The sequence below is a fragment of the Chaetomium globosum genome, genomic scaffold (assembly GCF_000143365.1).
Source record: "Chaetomium globosum CBS 148.51 scaffold_3 genomic scaffold, whole genome shotgun sequence".
Taxonomy (NCBI): domain Eukaryota; kingdom Fungi; phylum Ascomycota; class Sordariomycetes; order Sordariales; family Chaetomiaceae; genus Chaetomium; species Chaetomium globosum.
The window spans coordinates 2,737,199-2,755,236 of record NT_165978.1 but is presented as its reverse complement, the minus strand read 5'-3'; the positions used below and the strand labels follow the sequence as shown (position 1 = coordinate 2,755,236).

The window sequence follows — 18,038 nt, the reverse complement described above, 5'->3', positions numbered from 1 at the left end:
GTTTGGTTGTGGGGTGGAAACGTACCTCGTGTTCCTCTTCCTTTGCTCGGTTGGCCATGGTGATGGTTTGGGGGTTGTTTCGGTTTGGTGTTGTTGGTGGTTTGGAGGGCGCAAGGTAAGGGACCGAGAGGGGGGTAGAAACAAGCTGGAAGCTTGTCGTGTGAATGGGAGTTGTGGGGAAAGAGAAAGATGCGAGTTAAGTTTGGTCGTTTATTGTTTGGGCGCCGGATCACAGCCACAACCGCGCGGCTACTTAGCTATTGATCCAAGTCTTGGTCCGGCGTGTTTGGTGTCAGAGCGGCAACCTCTTAGGAGGTGGCAGTGAGAATGGTTGGGACCCCACCACCAACGCCCGGCTGATGGGGGCCCACTTCATGGCGGGGCTTCGACCCTGTCCCTGTCTCACTTAACAGTGCACGATTGCATACAGGGAGCATGAGCCCCTAAGTCGGGAGATACTTAGCGAGGATATTCCAACTAACTATGTCATCCCCTTATTTCTTGAATATTGGGGAGTTAGAGGGAATGCACAGCACATATTTACATCAGTCGAGGGTGGTGAAAGATGGAGAGAAAGGGTTAGGGTTAATTAGAGTTCCTGGGCCCCCACCATCTCATCGTTTTCAACAGCCAGGCCCACTTTAAATATTTACAAGGCGTCTGTCTGTCATCTGAGCAGATCTGAAGGGTGACTGAATAACCACGAGTCAATTCACGGACATCCCAGCTCCACGCCTTCACTCTTTTCAACAGGACCATCAGCATTCAACCTACAATCGAAGACAAGAATCTGTTCACAACAAACCCTGTAACGAGAGTGCAGAGTCTGCCTGGTGAATCATCTCATCGCGGGGCACCTCAATCTTCACTCAGTTTCTCAAGCACCTACCTTGCACAAAGGCTACCTGAGCATTCCGACCATTCACCCCTTCAACCTCCTTTAAGATGCCCATCCTTTGTCCGTGCCAACCCCCCCTCCCCTCCCCACCACCCCTTCACCTCACTAACAGCCCATCCAGTCTGTCCCTACTGCGCCAACCTGCTCATCCTGTCGCGGATGGACACGGGCGGCAACCGGCTCGAGTGCCGCACCTGCCCCTACCAGCACGCCATCGAGATGCCCATCTACTCGCGCAAGAACTTCCCGCGCAAGGAGAAGGAGGACGTGTTTGGCGGGCCGGGCGCGTGGGACAACGCGCAGAAGGGCCGGGTGCAGTGTCCGACGCCGGATTGTAATGGGGACGAGGCGGCCTTCTTCCAGGTGCAGATTCGCAGTGCGGATGAGCCGATGACTACGTTTTATAAGGTTAGTTCTCTTCTGCCTTTTTGGATGGTTGTGATGGAGGGCGGGACTGATGAGCGATGATAGTGTATGACGTGTGGGCATCGGTGGAGAGAAAACTGAGGGGAGATGGTGCTGGTTGTCGGCGGCTGGGTAGTGGGACGTCACAAGGGAGCATTGCGAGGCGTTATATGGGTTTGGGTAGATTTGTTTCTTCATTTAAGGGTGTGCTCAACTATGTAGACAATATGCATGTCAATGGCTTCGGAGCCGTCGAGCCTTGGGGCCATGCTCTATTGTCGAGTCTCTGGCTGCCGATCTATTCCCTTCCTTCCGTCTGCCCGTAAGGGCGAAGTGTTGTTGCAGGTTGTAGACTGCTGCTCAGCACCGTGGTCGCTGGTGTGTGCTCTTGCATGGCCTTTTCCCGCTCCTAGTCGAAGCGCAAAGCAGTTGGTAGGTAACGCGACACCGAAGTTGAATCGACTTGGTCAGCCCTAATTTGTCCATCTCTTGCCAACATCAGGCCACATCAGCCTTCGCGATGCCATTCCACTGCTGTCTTCATCCCTTCCATGATCAGGGCATGCGCGAGATCAGGGCTGATGATGTCGTGCCGGAACCTCTCCTGTTGCAGGAGCTCGAGCATCTTGAGGGTCGCGGTCGGAAACGTAAGATACTTCAGGTACGGCGGGCGCGTCCAGTACTGCAAATAATTGAGGTACGCGACGAAGGAGGGGTTCACGAGGAACTTGCGGGACGCAAGATAGTTGAGATACTGCGGGTTCGCTAGGGCCTGGACAAACTGTTGGCACGTCAGCTTCCTGGGAGCTAGGAGTGAAGCGAAAATATAAAACACACCTCGAGCTCAAGTTCGAATCTCGAATGCCCACCATGCTTTGGCTCATCCGGGCCATTGTCGGGCAAGGGCGGCGGATCCAAGGCCGCACTATCCACCGACATAGGCCCGGATTCCATTCTGAATGAGCGATTGTGCTGGATGAACGGGTTTCGGTTGAACCCTTCCTGGGTTCCAAATCGTCAAAGTCACACGAAGAAAGGTGGGCTGTCGGTTTCTGTGGAGGAGCAGCTGGGTTTGCGAATGGAGGAGTGGTAACGGGCGATGGATGGTGATGGATGGCGATGTTCAAGCTGCCCGTGTCAAGGCTGGACCAAGGCACCCGTGGTGCTTCCTGGTGGGGTCAGGTTACAGCGCCCAGTTACAGTGGGTCAGTGGAACCAATCACCCCACATGGCCTGCAGGAACGCCACGCCCAGAATGGAACTTAAACATGTGAACAGCTGGAGGACAACATCCCAATTCTATCTTGGTACTGAGCAGCGACCAAGGGATTCATCATCTACACTCCTTTAGCCCTTTGAATTATTTGACTCTAGTCGTATCTATCGAATTTGTCTAAGAAGCAATTTGGCCTCTTTATTAGCCAGCGTCGTTGGGGTTCGCACATCCTCAACGGGGTCATTTGGCTGCCAATCAAGGCACCCGAGAAAACTAAAGATGTCTTCGGAGGACGGCCTCCCAAATGTGGCCGACATACCTCCACCATCACCGCCCGTGTTCGCTTTTGCGAGGCTCCTAGAACCCCAATACCTTCTCGTCATCTTCAGCGCACTCGGCATCATATGGCTTGGCGCCCATGGCTCGCTTCGTCGACCGCCCTCAGCGGCGCCATCAAAACCGAAGAAGGGAGAGAAGAAGAGGGAGGAGGAGAAATTCGTGGAAGGGCTCGTTGCATCAGATGTCATCCGATTCCCCCTCATGCTCGCTGCTGTTCTAATCGGACTTTACTACCTAATCCACTGGCTGCAAGACCCGGCCATCCTGAACAAGGTACTCCGGTATTACATGTCCATCATGTCGATCGCCGGTTTGAGTACTCTTGTTGGCGATGCGTTGGACAATGTGACGAGTCTTGTTTTTCCAACTGCGTGGGCAGATGGCAGGGGGCAGGTTCACTATATCGACTCTGACCAGTGCTGTCAATACGTGATCGACAAGGAGACCGGCAACCAGGTTGTCATCAAGGAGAAGACGACCCCATTGCCTGGCCGTTTTTCCCATCTCAGACTATCACGGCGCGCGAGGGAGCTTATCTGGGAGCTGCGTTCCTTATTTACCGAGGACTGGACGTTTCGACTTGTTATCTACAGCAGGCTCCTCATCAAGATGGAACTCCGGCTCAACGATATGCTCCGCTTCTCCATTGCCGGAGCAGTTGCTTTAGCGTACCATTGGCTTGGATGGGATGCGCTTTCTAACCTGCTCAGCTTAGCCATGTGCTACTTCTCCTTCCTAATGATATCCCCCACGTCCTTCACCATTGGCAGCATGGTCTTGGCCAGCCTCTTCGTCTATGACGTTGTCATGGTCTTCTACACGTACGCCCCCTCCCCGTCGTTCACTGTCTACCCACGCTAACCCCTTTGTTCTAGCCCCTTCATGATTGCAGTCGCTAAGAGCATCGACGCCCCTATCAAACTGGTCTTTACCAGCGCAAAAGGCGCGAGTATGCTCGGACTTGGCGACATTGTGGTTCCAGGCATGCTGATGGCGCTGGCGCTGCGCTTCGACCTGTACCAGTATTACCAGCGGAAGACCACGCTGCAGCCGGTACAATTAGCGACCGAGACCACCACCACGACAACCACCACCACGCAGCACCGGCGCGTCAAAGCCCCCTACGTCGACACCCGCGGCCAGTGGGGCAACCGGTTCTGGACGACCCCGCTCGGCTGCTTTTCCCCCGTGCGCGAGGCCACAGACGCCATCTCGGCCACCGCCTTCCCCAAGCCCTATTTCTACGCCTCCCTCGTCGGCTACGCCGTTGGCATGCTCGTCACCCTGGTCATTATGCTCGTCTTCAACCATGGCCAGCCGGCGCTGCTGTACCTGGTGCCCGGCGTGACGGGGTCGTTGTGGCTGACCGGGTTTGTAAGGGGGGAGATTAAGGATATGTGGGGGTACACGGAGGACGGGAGTCTGGATACCGAGGATGTGGTTGTGGAGGTGGATGGGGCGGGGAAGGTGGTGAAGGAGAGCGCAGGCAAGAGGAGGGATGGGGATGCTGAGGAAGGGAATAAGGAGGAGGACGGGGACAAGAAAAATGAGGAGGCAGGGGGGCAAGGGAAGGGTGAGGCGGAGATTGAACTGGGCGACCTCAATCTCACGCCTGGACGCCATGAGCTGTTTTTGCTTTCGGTAACCGTACCGCGGGCGATCGTGACGGTGACTTAGGGGGCTGGCCGTGACGGTGCTACGGTCCAGGTACTCTGGATTCGCCGCTGGCTTAGGTGAGCTTGTCTCGGCGTTTGTTCCATAGAATTAGGATAGAGCAAAAAGAGCGAGTTGCATTTTAGTATACATGGAAGTAAAATAGATGAACTTTCCCTCTTCTAGTAGCTGAAGTGGTGACGCCAATCCGGTCTCTGGGGGGGGACCCAGCCGTTTTAAGAACCTACCTAGGTAAGGTAAGACACCCTTGGAGTACAGCACTACGGCTCCTTTCCGCTGTAAAACAATGACCAAAAATCGGACAGTGGTATGCGTTTGAAAGCCATGAGATTGTATATGGAAGGTACGCGGGACGTTTTATCAAACCACCTGTACGGAAAACAACTGCGGTCTGGGAAACGGCATTGGGCTATGGGAGTCACAGTGGCCTCCCACAAAAGTTGAGGGAAGATAAAAAAAAGAAGAGGCAATAAAGAGGTCAAAATCCTGCGTTTAGAAGGAGAAGAGGGTTTTGCACACCAGGTTGCACTGCATGAAGCATCTCCTGCACGAACAACTAGGCGACTCTGACGAGCCGCAGTTCGGGCTGACTCCATCGCACTCCGACTTTCAAAGCCGCTCTCGCTCTTAAACCTCAAACCATCTCATGAGGATGCCGCCAAAGCCCACAACACCGGACACATCTCGCCATCAGATGACATTTTTGGATAAGCGGAAACAATAAACCGGATTCTCAAACATACATGCGCAGATAAGGCCGATTACCAAAATGTCTGACGCAGAAACCCCCAATAAGCCCGTCATCGCGCAATGGATCCTCGACACCCGATCCTGGTATCCCGAAGTGACCCAAACCAAGCAGCTCGAAACCCACGTGAGTGCATGCATATCCAACCTCCCCAACCAACCACACACACCACACACACACACGGGACGGAACTAACCCCCCTCCCACCAGGCCGCGCGCGCCTTCGCTCTCCTCCCTCCCACCTCCCGCGCGCCCATCCTCCGCTACCACCACGCGCGCGACGCCAAGATGGCGCTGGCCTCCGCCCTGCTCAAGCACTACGCCGTGGCCCGGCTGATGTCAACGGATACGGCAGCATCAGCGACAAAAGCAGCAGCGTGGTCGGCGACGCTGGCGACGCCCTTCACGCGCGACGCGCGCACCAAGCCCGTCTGGCTCGACCCGGCCTCGGGCGCGCAGCCCGTCGCGTTCAATGTGTCGCACCAGGCTGGGGTGGTGGCGATTGTGGCGGTGGCGGGGTATCGAGCGGTCGTGGGGGATGGGGGAGATGGGAGTGATGATGGGGTTGGGGATGGGGTTGGGGTGGAGGTCGGGGTGGATGTGGTGTGCACGTCGGAGCGGCGCGCCCGCGACCATGCCATGCTGGCGGGGGAAGGGTGGCCGGCGTTTGTGGATATGCATGCGGATGTGTTTGCGCCGGGCGAGGTGGCCTACTTGAAGCACCGCGTGCTGGAGGCCGTGCCGGGGTTGGCGGCGGCGGCGGGCGCGGCGACGGTGGAGCGGGTCAGTGATGCGAAGCTGCGCGCCTTCTACACGTTGTGGGCGCTGCGTGAAGCTTATGTTAAGCTAACTGGCGAGGCGCTACTGGCGGAGTGGCTGAAGGACTTGGAGTTCCGGGGATTTCGGCCGCCGGCGCCCACGGCCGGGTGGGATGTGCCTGGGAGGGAGGAGGAGGGGGAGGTGGTGAGGGACATTGAGATATGGTTCAAGAAGAGGCGGGTCGAGGACGTGAATATGTGTCTGAGGTCGATGGGGGAGGACTACATGATTGCTACGGCCGTGAGGACGCCGGGGAGGAAGGAGGATGGGCTGGGGTGGGAGTTGGGGCCGTACGAAGTGTTGTCATTAGATCAGGTTCTGGACTTTGCGGAGGGTAGTGGATGATATGGGTGTATGTGATGTTTGGCTCATACTTCGGGGAATGAGATGTCCTACACAATTTGCGACCACGATCTCTACCTCGCGCAACATTGTTACACTTCTGGGAGAAAGTACGAATAGACGTAAGGGAAAAAACGAAAAGACCCATGGCCACATCCCTTTGCCTCGGTTAGACAGAACGCTGCGAGCTGGTGCGAGTTCTGGGCATGCTGTCCCATGATCTAAAGCACCGATCGATCCCGCTAGTTCCTCTGTGCTTCCTTTGCCCCTTTGGGAGTAAAAAGAGGCATCGACTGGGTTGGCGAGGCCCAAAATTGAAACTTTTTTTGCCCAGCTGAGCTCACAACAGCCAAACCAGGACCACCCCTGAAGCAAAAGAATAAAAGAGCATCACGCCCTCAGCTCAATCGAGCAAAAGTATCATCCACATTCTCCTCCGGGAAGGCTCGAACTTCCAACCTCCTGATTAACAGTCAGACGCGCTAGCCAATTGCGCCACAGAGGATGAATGAGTGGTTGAATGGATAGTGTTTTGGGTAGGATCCCCCGTACAAGAGGACAGAGTGTGGGATTTCGGCTGCTCGGATCTGCGGTTGCGGGTTATGGTGGGTCCCGGAGGTCGCTTGAAAGTTTTACGGGCCCGCTTCCCGGAGCTCAGAGCTCAGGAACCAAGCTCGGGAAAGTTGTTGCGAGGGTTCGTTAGTGAGTTTGTAAATAACATACTGCATATGGCAGGGATGGGTTGGTGAAAACATCGGAGCCCTGGGCTTCACCGACATGTAGGGTAAGACGATGAGTCGTCACAGCTGTGACGGGATCGAGTTTCTCGGCGCACCAATAATGGCATGACAACTGGAGGCTGGGGCTGAGACATTGGCCAGCTCTGTCTCTTTCTCGTGGGGGAGGGGCGACAGTTTACACTCGTTATCGTATTTCATCGCCGGGAGAGTCGGCGATGGCCTCACCTCCATGGGCTCGACATCGCGAGAATAAAAATGGGGATTTGGAGATTCAACTTTTGCGCAGCCCATCGGACCATCCGGCACAGCACCAATGCACAACAAGCTGGCGGTTGTCGGGAATGACGTCGCTTTTGACAGAGCCTCGTTTGGGTCTTCTGGGTCGCGGTCTTTGGATCTGGTTGTCGGATGGGGCTTCAATCTCTCTCCTTCGGTTATTGGCTGTTTCGCTACTGCCAAGATGTGGCTGCAAGGACTTGCGTCATCCAAGGGTCTTTTTTGCTGGGAACTACCGACCGACCCACACCAGCTTTGTCCCACTAGCAAGACATACCACTAGTCAGGCCTCTTACAACTCAGGGTAAGCTTGATCAGATGTGATGAGTGTCTTGACTACTGATCAATGGTGGATGAGTTGGGCATCCGCCTGCCGACGTAACCATGGTTGGTTGTCTCTTTATCCACCCGGCCCCGGGCCCGATCGCACCTGTAAACCTTTCTTTCTCGCCTCGACATCCTCACTCGACTTCTTCTGCTCCCATCCTTCTATCGGTCGTGCCTTCCAAGTCGGTACGACGACACATTGATTTCTGCCCTATCACCTCCCGGTACTCGTTCAGGCTCGCACACCATCACACTGCTTCCCTCAAGTCAATATCAGTCTTCGGGTAAGACTAGCGTGCGACTGTCTTGAGAGTAGGAAGACAGCTAGTCGCACCGGTCGCCGACACTTATTACCCCGGCTTTGCTGGCAATCCCACCGGTTTGCCCCTCGACTCTGCGACACCATCCGTTTGCGTAGTCTTCGCATTGCGCAAACGCAACCCAAAGGGGCCGGGACACCCAACTTGACCTTCCATCGGTCTCCACCACCACAAGCCAACAACCCAAGATGTCACGAAGTAAGGTGTACTCCTTGTTTCCGCCGGGTAGCCGTTTTTAACCCCCACTACAGCGACGAATCTAGCCCCAGTGGCCCTCATACTCATCGCCGGATCGCTCGTCCTCCTCTGGTTCGTCATCCTCTCGGGCGTCACACACACTTCGCCGCTCCGCCAGACCTATTTCCTCCGCGCCGACACATCCGGCATCGAAGGCGCGCGCTCCATCTCGCAATGGACCTTCTTTAAGGTCTGCGGCGACGGCAACACCGACTGCGGCCCCTCGCGCCCGGGGCTCCCCCTGGGCGACGCCTGGGCTAGCAACGCCCGCAACGCTCCGTCTGAGCTGATCGGCAGCCACGGCAACGATACAACCAGCTACTTCTACTGGTACATGTGGCGCTTCGGATGGGTCTTCTTCCTGATCGCCCTATTCTTTGAGGTGCTGGCCTTCTTTTCCGGCTTCCTCGCGCTGTGCAGCAGGCTAGGCTCGATGTTTACCGGGCTCATCTCGCTCGTTGCCCTATTCTTCCTGACCCTCGCCGTCTCCCTGATGACGTACGTCTTCCCTAACCTCCCCCCCTTCCCCTTACACCCACCCATCCATCTCGAATACCCAAACTAACGCACCGCCCAACCATAGCGCCACCTTCGTCAAGATGCGCGACGTCTTCATCCGCGAGGGCCGCGACGCCTCGCTCGGCAGGTACGCATTCGGCTTCAGCTGGGGCGCGTGGGCCCTGCTACTCATCAGCACCATTCTCTTCTGCCTCGCCCGCAACAAGCGCAAGGACACCGCGGCCACCGTCGCGCCGGCCCCCGGGGCTGCGGGCCGTTCGCGCCGCGTCTGGCCTTGGCAGAAGCGCACCGACGGGCGCCGCGTCAAGGAGGACTACGCCTGAAGGAGACCGCGGCTTGACTGCCATTGACAGGAGAGAGAAGTGGAGTAGGCGGGACAGTGAATGGGATATGTGTGAGATGGGAGATGACGGAGCGGTAGTGACGGTAAGATTGCAATCAACTCGCGCGCAAGATACCCTCGCTATTTATGATTGATATCAGCGGCATTCTAGTTTGCTATACTTGCATGGAGGACTTTGGGGTGCTTCATAATCTTATTAGCCACATTACGAAGGCGTGGTCAGGGAAGAGGGCCATTCGCTAGCAGCATTCCATACTAATTAATACCAATCTCTCTCGAGTCACTGAATAGCCACAATGGACCATTGTATCCCGGCTTTTCCGTCTGAGCGGCATTATCTTCCTCAAGGGCGACAGCGTACACACACCCCTCTCTCTACCAATGTGATCCTCCCAATTTAGTTTCCCGACGAACAACGAAGTGCTTCTCCACGACACCAACCGGGTCGCCAAATGACCCGATGTAAAGGACTAACGAAACAAAACAGAGACAAACAAGGCGACCAAAGGAACAAGCAAAGAAACACATTTCACATGCCCGCCCCGGGGAGGCAATCCATTATGAGAGAGGCCAACCAAGAGAATATATCACACACACGACTCAAGAAAGGAAGAAGATGGTATGTTTGCTCAGGCCAAACGGCCCAAGCAAGGCGCTTATCCGCCAGGAATAAACCGCCCCGGGATCAGGTTCCGGCCCCATGCCTCCACGAGAGACAACCGAAAGAGACGCAGGAGAGAGAACTGAGAAACAGAAGAACCCTTGCCCCCAGCTCGGCCCCCCTCGCGCACCCCCTTAGTAAGTAAACATACTGATGGAACCACCACCCAAACCCCGCCAACCCAACCCAGCCACCCACCTAACCACCCACCCAACCCACCAACATACCCCAAACGCAACCCCCCCGATAACACACACAGAGAGAAAAAGAGTTAGAGAGTTAGAGAGAGAGAAAACCAACCCCCCCTCCCCCATCAAGGCCCAACCAACGGACTCCCCACAGGACTAATGGTATCCAGCGGGGCGGCATGCAGCGCGGGCTTCAGCCCCGCATCCCTCAACAAGCCCTTCCGTTTCCGCTCGAGGACGTCGCGCACCCACTGGGCGACCTCGTAATCGCCCTCGGCGATCTGGCCCGAGGGGTGGTTGAGGCTGAGGTTGCCGGCGGCGTCGGCGAGGGCGTCGTCGGCGGCGGCGGCCTCGGCCTCGGCGTCCTCGGCGATGGTCTCGGGCTTGCCCGAGCGTCTTGATCCAGGGGTGGGCGAGGAGCATGGGGTAGGTGTGGCGTTTGTGTGGGTTCTTGTTGAGGCAGCTTTTGTACGAAGTCTTGTGCGAGGGCGGAGTAGCCTTCGGTGGGCAGGCCCGGTGGGTCGCCTTCGACGATGGCCTGGGAAGGGGGGGGGGGGATAGACTAAGTGCGGGAGTGTGGTATGGCTTTGTGAAAAGAGGGTGCTTACGCTCAAGCTGGCTGAAAAATGGTGCTCGACACCATCGCGGGGGATAGGGGTATGTTCCCATGGCTGCATTCGATGATGGGTTAGCCCAGGACTCCAGATGGCGCTTTGTACGTTGTACGTCCCGGCCGCAGAACTCTGCGGCGCCGGAGGCTAAGGCGCCGCCGCTTGATGCGCTCCGGCGCCATGTAGCTCTGGCAGCCAATGTTGGTCTTGGCGATGCTAGCCACCAAGTTGCCCGACACGCCGAAGTCGCAGATCTTGACCTGCCCGTTGCTGTTGACCAGGATGTTGGTGGGCTTCACGTCGCGGTGGATAATGTTGTGGTCGTCCTTGAGTGTCTTAAGACCCACGATGGTGGCGAACGTGATCTTGCGCAGTACGTTTTCGGGGATGCCGCCCGCGTACAGCTTGTCGATACTCCCGCCGTCCATATACTCGATGCACATGTAGACTGCGCCTTCTTGGTAGAAGGCACCGTAGAAGTCGATGATGTAGGGCGAAACACACTCGTGCAGGATCACGAGCTCTTTGAGGATGGTGGTGAATTTGGCCTGGTCAAGCTCGAGTCGGATTTCCTTCATGGCCATGACCACCCCTGACGTCGTGGGCCCGGTGCTCCCGCTGGGTGATGTGTCCGGCGACTCCTCCGACTCGCTTGACGACTGCAATGGAACCGACGCCTTGAACTTGCTCAACCCCTGGCCGAACCGCGGTGCTTTTGGCCTGGCATGCCTGACTTTGTAGACGGTTCCGTAGTTGCCCTTGCCTAGCTCGTCCATAACATCAATCTCGTCGAGCGAGATGGAGAAAGTTTGGCCATTTGCAAAGTTGACCCCTGTCCGCGTGATCGTTGCCGCGCCATCGAACGTGATCCAGCCCTTATCCGCGTCGATATAATTTTTGAAATCGCTCAACTTGGAACCCCGCCCCTCCCCGTTGACTGACGGCTGATTCCCCGTGTCGTCGCCGAGATTCCCTAGTTTCGGCGTCGGGCTAGGCGATGAACCGCCAGATCCTGGTAGATTCCCCAGCTTCATCGCCCTCCTTTCGCTTAGGCTTGGGGGTTTCCTTGCACTTGGTACTGCGGGTGCCGACTTCGGAAATCCCGGAGGCAAGGGCCGGGACATGCCTGGCGGCAGCTTGAGGTTGGCAGGCATGCCACCCGGCTGCCCGCTGCCGCCTCCGGGCCCTCCCATGTTCATGTTCATGTTCATATTGATGTTCATGTTCGCCGCCGAGCTGGCTGCCCTGGCGGCCATGTTCATGCGCTGCTCTTGGAGGGCTCGTGCTTTTTGCATAATGTCGGATGGCAGGCTATTTGCGCTCGGCGCGGGTCTCCTCGCCGTATTCAATAGCCCGGTGACGCTCGAAGTAGGGTTCATGGGGGTGAGGTTTTGCGGATCGGAAACCGTTCGTAAGGAAGGTACCCGGCGAGGCGGTTCGCTCGGGGAGAAACTCGGTTGGGCATCGGAGCTCGAACTTGGGGGATCGAGGGGTGTGCTCGCCTCAGAATCGTCGTCGGCAAAACCGGGTGAAGCTGGATTGCTCGGTCCATACTCGTCCGCCGGCGTGACGGGTTCGGATGTGTCACCGTAGTCGGCCATTGTGCTGGTCCCGGGAGCAAGGTGGGGTTTGGTGGGGTTGAGTAGGGAGGTCCGGTCTACCTGATGCCCAACATGTGTCGCGGAAAGTGTCTTCGGGGTTATAGCTGGCCTGGTTTAGTTCGTGGGACTCTGGGGTTTGCGGGCTTGTTGGCTTGTTCAACAAAACAAAAATCAAAAGATCAAGCCTATGCAAGGCGCTGAGGTCCAAGAGGAGCGGGTACCGGCAGCAGGCCGAGCAGTTCTTGTTCGTTTTCCAAGGCAGCGTGAGACAAGAACCTTGTTGATCACAGCACTGGCTTTTCTAAACCGGTGGCAAGTCTCGTGGGGAAGGCGTCTCAAGAATTGGTCGAGTCTTCTGCGGGTAGGCGAGAGAAAATTCTATCGCATGGAAGTCTGCCGCCGAGGAAGGTAGTAATCCGATAGGATTGGGCCGGAAGCGGGATCGAGACCTCAAAACGGCTTTTCCAGGTCGGCCAGTGCGGGCAAACCGAGCTGACCCTTAGGGGTTTGATTGGCCACTGTCGGACCGGATGGAGCTCCTGGAGGCGGGCTCATGGAAGCGGGCTTTGGGAGCCGCGACAACAAGCAACAGCCCACGCGGGCGAAATCGATAGTCCTCTTGCCCCAAAACAGTAGTGTACTTCGGCGTATTCCCTTTCGAGCCGCGCCGCGCCTACGTCTGACTCGAAAAACAGGGCTGCCAGAAATGAGAACAGGCTGGCACAAGACGGATTGCCTGTCTTTCCCAATTACACATTTTGGAGTGTGGCACCGGTAGGGGCTTTTGCTCCGGTTTCTCTCCAGTGCCTGACTGCCTTTGAGTCGAAATGCCAGGGTTCAATCCAGGTTCGCGTGTTCAGGGGGACAAGGGGGGCGAAGGATACGTTGAGGCAGTGGGGTTTGCTCCAAACCCCGCCATTCGCAGCGGCGTTGTCCCCCACCTATCAAGAGACGGGAGGCGGGCTGCTGGAAGAGAGATTGCCTGAACCAAGGTCGAATACGGAGGATTGTTACTTTTTAGATATGCATATTCATTTTTCACGAGGGCTAGAGGTCATGTGTGTTCGTTTTGAGATGCCGAACCGGTTTGTCGGACCTCAAAGCAGGATGACGGTTAGGCAACTGCATCTACGCGGGATGACGTCGAGGTTGAAACCAAGCGAAGATGCGGGGGGCAGCATTGGGGTTTCTGGTTCGACACGGGAATCGCTGGTGCTGAAGAACTTGCTGCGGCCCAACAGCGAAGAAGCAGCGATCTTCAACACGGCAACTTGCCGCGAGGCCTTGGTCGGTGCAGCGAGGGGATGGCTCATGGTTGGGCGGGCCATGTGGGGCCGGTCGAAGATGCCAAAGCAAGTTGTAAAAGTGGCCGTGTTTTAGCGTTTGGTTTCTGAAACAACCTCCAAAATCTAGGGGGTTAGTTGATTGGGCCAACTCAGCAAGGGGGCCGCGTCGGCTCTCATCGCCGCAGCCCCGCCGGCGATCTTCTCGGGGGGAGGCCGCCAAACAGCACCGGCAAGCCCCGGCAAGGCGGAAGAAACAAGAAGAGAGAGGTTCCCGTCTTCGACAGCCCCAACTTTGAGCAACTGCTGGCCATGTCTCACCAGCCTACGAGTTAGTTATTGCTTTCACCGCCACGAAGGCCGCGTCCGACATTTCCGTCCTACAGCCTTATTAGTTAACTGTTACTTCGTACGAGGTGAGGCTTTTGGATCCCCTCGACGAGGCGATTTTGATGTACATACCTTACCTGTGACACTTTCTCAACCGTAAGTGCCGAGGACAACTGAACTCCCAAGCCCACTGCGACAACCTCGAGAGGCTACCTTGACTTTCGGTGGTTACCTCGACTCTCTCTCGTTGGCTCTCCAGTCCTTCAAGTGTGACTGTGGCAGCCAAGCCATGCACTGATAACGCGCATAATTTGCCTCGGAGAACATAAATGGTGGAGTTGATCACCGAATACTCTTGGCTGTGCTGCCCGTTCAATCGACAACGGCAGCTGAGATGGCCTTTCCGTTCGACTTCAACTGTGATTGGGCCGAGGGTCGGCAAGACATGCTTGCTGGGTTCGAGCCTCTTTGTGGCGGGAATTGCGTCAAGAACAGCCAACCACAAGCCGTGCTGGAGACACGTTTCGAGATGAAGTATCTTGTGTCAGAGGCCACCCAGAAGAGGGCAGACTGTCACACTGCGCCTCCTTGATAAAGTCTTTGGCGAGGCTGGGGCTGAAGAGAAAGGCAAGTGGTGCCGGGCCGATGTTGTGGATTTCCAAAAACGCGAAAAGAGTTGCCGATTTATTAGTTGATGCTTGTCTGAAGACTGACCCTGGGATTCATCAAAGCGCGATCCGACGCTGCCCTGACGGAGAATTGGAATTGCCTCTTGCATGTCTTGGTCCCAACGTCATCACTGATGCACGTTTCACGATCCAAGAGTCTGCTAGGCGCTTGGCGACCCCTTGGCATCCCTTGGCTCGCGCCAAGATATAATCGCCAAGACCGCGCGGCCAGGATGACGTTTAATGAGGAACCTCATCTTTCTCGAAGATACGGGCAAAATCGAAGTACCATTTTAACGGGGACTCAGCTGCGCCTTGCGTTGGCCTTATCGCGCGACTTGGAGCTCCTTACGCCCCATGGAAGACCATTGAAGAGAGAGGCCAATCTTCAGACCGTCGAAGATGGTCTTCTTAATTTATCCCATCTCCTCGTTGCAACCTCCCCCAGATCCCTTCCAACTGATCGCCAACGGCATCAGCAACTTCTCTTTGTTATTCCGGGGTTCCTCTTACACTTTGGTGTATCACCAAATACAAAGCGCCTCCTTGGATCTCCGCCAGATCCTTACCCGTGTCTCAGAGAGCTCCTTCTTCTCGATAACTAGCCATTGCAGCATCGCACTGCAGTCGCAACACTAAATAGCCATTGGGCTTCCGGTGTATCCTTCAACCCTTTAGTTATCCTACTCTGTTTCACACCAATTCTATCTCGCAGATAGAAAATCATCAAACAACGGGGTCACTTGATGGGTTTACTCGACATACGCGCGCCGACTTCGTTGCGGCTTGCTTGGGGCGACTCTTGGGACCCTACGTCAGTAACGGCCTCCTCACCCTTCGTCATCTTTAAGAAACCGCAAGAAGCGCATCCATCCATCGACAATCTTGTTCTCCTCGTCTTTGGCGCCGTTTTGGAAGTCGTTTGCGTCAGCTTGCCTGGTTACATCATCGCGCGCTTGGGCCATTTCGATGCCGACAAGCAAAAGTTTCTTGCCAACCTCAATGTTATGCTATTTACGCCATGCCTGAGTAAGTCGCGGGTATATTGACGGTCCCGTGGGGGTTGTGGGCTGACGGCTGGTAGTTTTCACGAAGCTTGCATCCCAGTTGAACGCCGATAAACTCCTCGACCTCGGCATCATCCCCATCATCTTCGTCATCCAAACATTTGTCTCGTATCTCGTCTCCCGAATTGTGGCAAGATGCTTCGGTTTCAACAAACGGGCCTCCAACTTCGTCACGGCCATGGGCGTGTTTGGCAACTCCAACTCGCTGCCCATCTCTCTAGTCATCTCGCTCGCCCAGACGTTGAAAGGGCTACACTGGGACAGGATACCGGGTGACAATGACGACGAAGTGGCTGCGAGGGGTATTCTCTACCTGTTGGTTTTCCAGCAACTCGGACAGCTGGTCAGATGGAGCTGGGGGTACCATGTGCTGCTGGCTCCCAAGTCAAAGTACCCAGAGTACACCAATGAGACCGTTGAGGAGGGCCGCTATCACGACGAGGATGCGGAGGATGACAATGAACCGCACGGTTTAATCGAAGGCGTCGATATCCTACATGAGTCCGAAGACCATGACTACGACCGGCCCTCAAGCCCGACACACACTGACGATTCCGGGACCCACTACGAGCCGGCCGGTCGAACCCCTGTCGGGGGGTCTTCAGGGGCGTCGCCGAACGACTCGGAGGACGATGAGCACGACGAGCCACGGAAAGGGAAAGGGAAGCCGGATACGAACGGCCTCGGCCTGACCGGTCATCTCCAAGGGCACGAAGACCTCGACAGGAGACTCTCCTTTCCGCACATCCACAGTACCGACGAATTTGAAGCGCCGCCGGGCATCAAGGGTGTCCCCCTGCGGGTGCGACGATTCGTCAGAAAGGCCGAGCTCAAGTATTGGAGCTACCTCCAGACGACCGGCCGGCGCGCATACGATTCCCTCCCGCGCCCCGTCCAGGTCGGGCTCACGAAGCTCCACCACGCCTGGAAGCGCGTCTACCAGTTCCTCTGGGACTTCATGAACCCGCCACTCTGGGCCATGCTCATCGCCGTCTTTATCGCCTCGGTCCCCGACCTGCAGGCCCTCTTCTTCCGCGAGGGCTCCTTCATCAAGACGTCGGTCACCAGCGCCATCAGCTCGTCGGCTGGCGTCGCCGTGCCGCTCATCCTGGTCGTGCTGGGCGCCAACCTGGCCCGCAACACGCAGGCGCGCGATGACGAGGTCGAGCCCGAGGAGCGCGAGATCGGCACGCGCCTGCTCGTCGCCAGCCTCGTCAGCCGCATGCTGCTGCCCACCCTGGTCATGGCCCCCATCCTGGCCCTCTTCGCCAAGTTCGTCCCCGTCAGCATCCTCGACGACCCCATCTTTGTCATCGTCTGCTTCCTCCTCACCGGCGCCCCCAGCGCCCTCCAGCTGGCGCAGATCTGCCAGATCAACAATGTGTACGAGACGATCATGGGGCGTATCCTGTTTCAGAGCTATGTCGTTTGGTATGTATTTGGTTCTCCGTGGTGTTCTTGAAGACGAATGTGTGCTAATACATGACAGGATCCTACCGTCGACGCTCATTCTTGTTATGTGTGCGTTGGAGGTAGTGGAGTGGGCTAAGTGAGAGGGCGGTTTCGCCGGGGGTTGGGACGATGGCAGATTGGCAGGTTAGCGGGTCAACAGCTTGGCGGGTTAACAGTTTGGTAGCTGCGGTTTCCTTGATTCTCTTCTGACCACCCATCATTGGGCGGGACGACTGTAACAATCTGGATTTTACGGGTGGCGTTTGTGGGGGGTTTTGCATACCATACTGCATGGTCGTGGGCATGGAAATGCCGCGTCTGGTTCTGGGTGCTTCGTCCTGCAAACAGGAACCGGGCTTGTTTCTCTTTTTTACTACGAAAAGCATTGGGCTGGTCGGTCGGGTTGGTTGGAACACCATACCCGGCCCCGACCTGGTGGGGGAATTAGGAACACAAATAGAATGACTGGTGTCTGGACGGGGCAGACAGATTGGGACACCGGGTGGTATCGAGTATGGTTATGACTCTACGGGGACGAGGACTCTGTATTATTATTATTACAGCATAACGAAACTGCTGTTGGGGGGGGGAAATGGCATGATCTGCCTGGTATGACTTATTGTATAATGATTGCATGGTTGGGGTTAGTGGTGGTGGCGTTCGCTACCCACCCTTGGCGTTTGGGGGTCAAAACTAAATAATGTCTATTCTCTGTTGCACACCGTTCCTCTGGGCTCTACCAAATCTGCAAACTCTCTGGGCCCGATCTTGTGACCCAGTTTCTAAAATTATAATCAGGGCTGTTGGGGGAGGCGGGCGAGCGGTGGGGGTGCGGCGCGTTCAACAGCGATGGGGGTTTCAGGGCGGTTGTGCAGTTTTATCAGCCACAAGCTGTTGACTTGATTTACGGTAGTTAATGTTGCCAACAGCCCGGTGAGTCTGTTGGTTGGGTCGTTGATGCAGGGGTTCCCAAA

At 56.4% G+C, this 18,038-nt stretch overlaps 7 protein-coding genes and 1 non-coding gene across 8 annotated transcripts in view; 5 read left to right on the top strand and 3 right to left on the bottom strand.

Moving 5' to 3' along the window:
* CHGG_06195 (uncharacterized protein) overlaps window positions 1-58 on the bottom strand; it is a gene marked incomplete at both ends in the record, with an annotated part of 831 nt that extends 773 nt beyond the window's left edge. Inside the window, one exon of the mRNA XM_001222289.1 lies at window positions 26-58. Coding sequence (XP_001222290.1) covers window positions 26-58 — 33 coding nt within the window. The remainder of the gene's footprint in view (window positions 1-25) is intronic.
* Window positions 59-945: 887 nt separating this feature from the next.
* On the top strand, window positions 946-1,405 carry CHGG_06194 (uncharacterized protein; the record flags this gene model as incomplete). The annotated part of the gene is made up of 3 exons (XM_001222288.1): window positions 946-958; window positions 1,020-1,306; window positions 1,370-1,405. 3 exons carry the CDS (start codon window positions 946-948, stop codon window positions 1,403-1,405), a joined length of 336 nt encoding a protein of 111 aa, XP_001222289.1.
* A 1,393-nt stretch (window positions 1,406-2,798) lies between these two features.
* On the top strand, window positions 2,799-4,535 carry CHGG_06193 (uncharacterized protein; the record flags this gene model as incomplete). The annotated part of the gene is made up of 2 exons (XM_001222287.1): window positions 2,799-3,679; window positions 3,734-4,535. The coding sequence occupies 2 exons, from the start codon at window positions 2,799-2,801 to the stop codon at window positions 4,533-4,535; spliced, it is 1,683 nt and encodes a 560-aa protein (XP_001222288.1).
* Window positions 4,536-5,301: 766 nt separating this feature from the next.
* CHGG_06192 (uncharacterized protein) lies at window positions 5,302-6,444 on the top strand (the record flags this gene model as incomplete). The annotated part of the gene is made up of 2 exons (XM_001222286.1): window positions 5,302-5,406; window positions 5,491-6,444. 2 exons carry the CDS (start codon window positions 5,302-5,304, stop codon window positions 6,442-6,444), a joined length of 1,059 nt encoding a protein of 352 aa, XP_001222287.1.
* A 428-nt stretch (window positions 6,445-6,872) lies between these two features.
* Window positions 6,873-6,946, bottom strand: CHGG_11365. The gene has a single exon. It is a non-coding gene; the product is annotated as a tRNA-Asn (tRNA).
* Window positions 6,947-8,292: 1,346 nt separating this feature from the next.
* Window positions 8,293-9,183, top strand: CHGG_06191 (uncharacterized protein; the record flags this gene model as incomplete). The annotated part of the gene is made up of 3 exons (XM_001222285.1): window positions 8,293-8,302; window positions 8,368-8,839; window positions 8,925-9,183. 3 exons carry the CDS (start codon window positions 8,293-8,295, stop codon window positions 9,181-9,183), a joined length of 741 nt encoding a protein of 246 aa, XP_001222286.1.
* Window positions 9,184-10,177: 994 nt separating this feature from the next.
* Window positions 10,178-12,264, bottom strand: CHGG_06190 (uncharacterized protein; the record flags this gene model as incomplete). Its single annotated transcript, XM_001222284.1, has 2 exons — window positions 10,178-10,502; window positions 10,772-12,264. 2 exons carry the CDS (start codon window positions 12,262-12,264, stop codon window positions 10,178-10,180), a joined length of 1,818 nt encoding a protein of 605 aa, XP_001222285.1.
* Window positions 12,265-15,291: 3,027 nt separating this feature from the next.
* On the top strand, window positions 15,292-17,165 carry CHGG_06189 (uncharacterized protein; the record flags this gene model as incomplete). The annotated part of the gene is made up of 3 exons (XM_001222283.1): window positions 15,292-15,574; window positions 15,630-17,043; window positions 17,102-17,165. 3 exons carry the CDS (start codon window positions 15,292-15,294, stop codon window positions 17,163-17,165), a joined length of 1,761 nt encoding a protein of 586 aa, XP_001222284.1.
* Window positions 17,166-18,038: the final 873 nt, after the last annotated feature.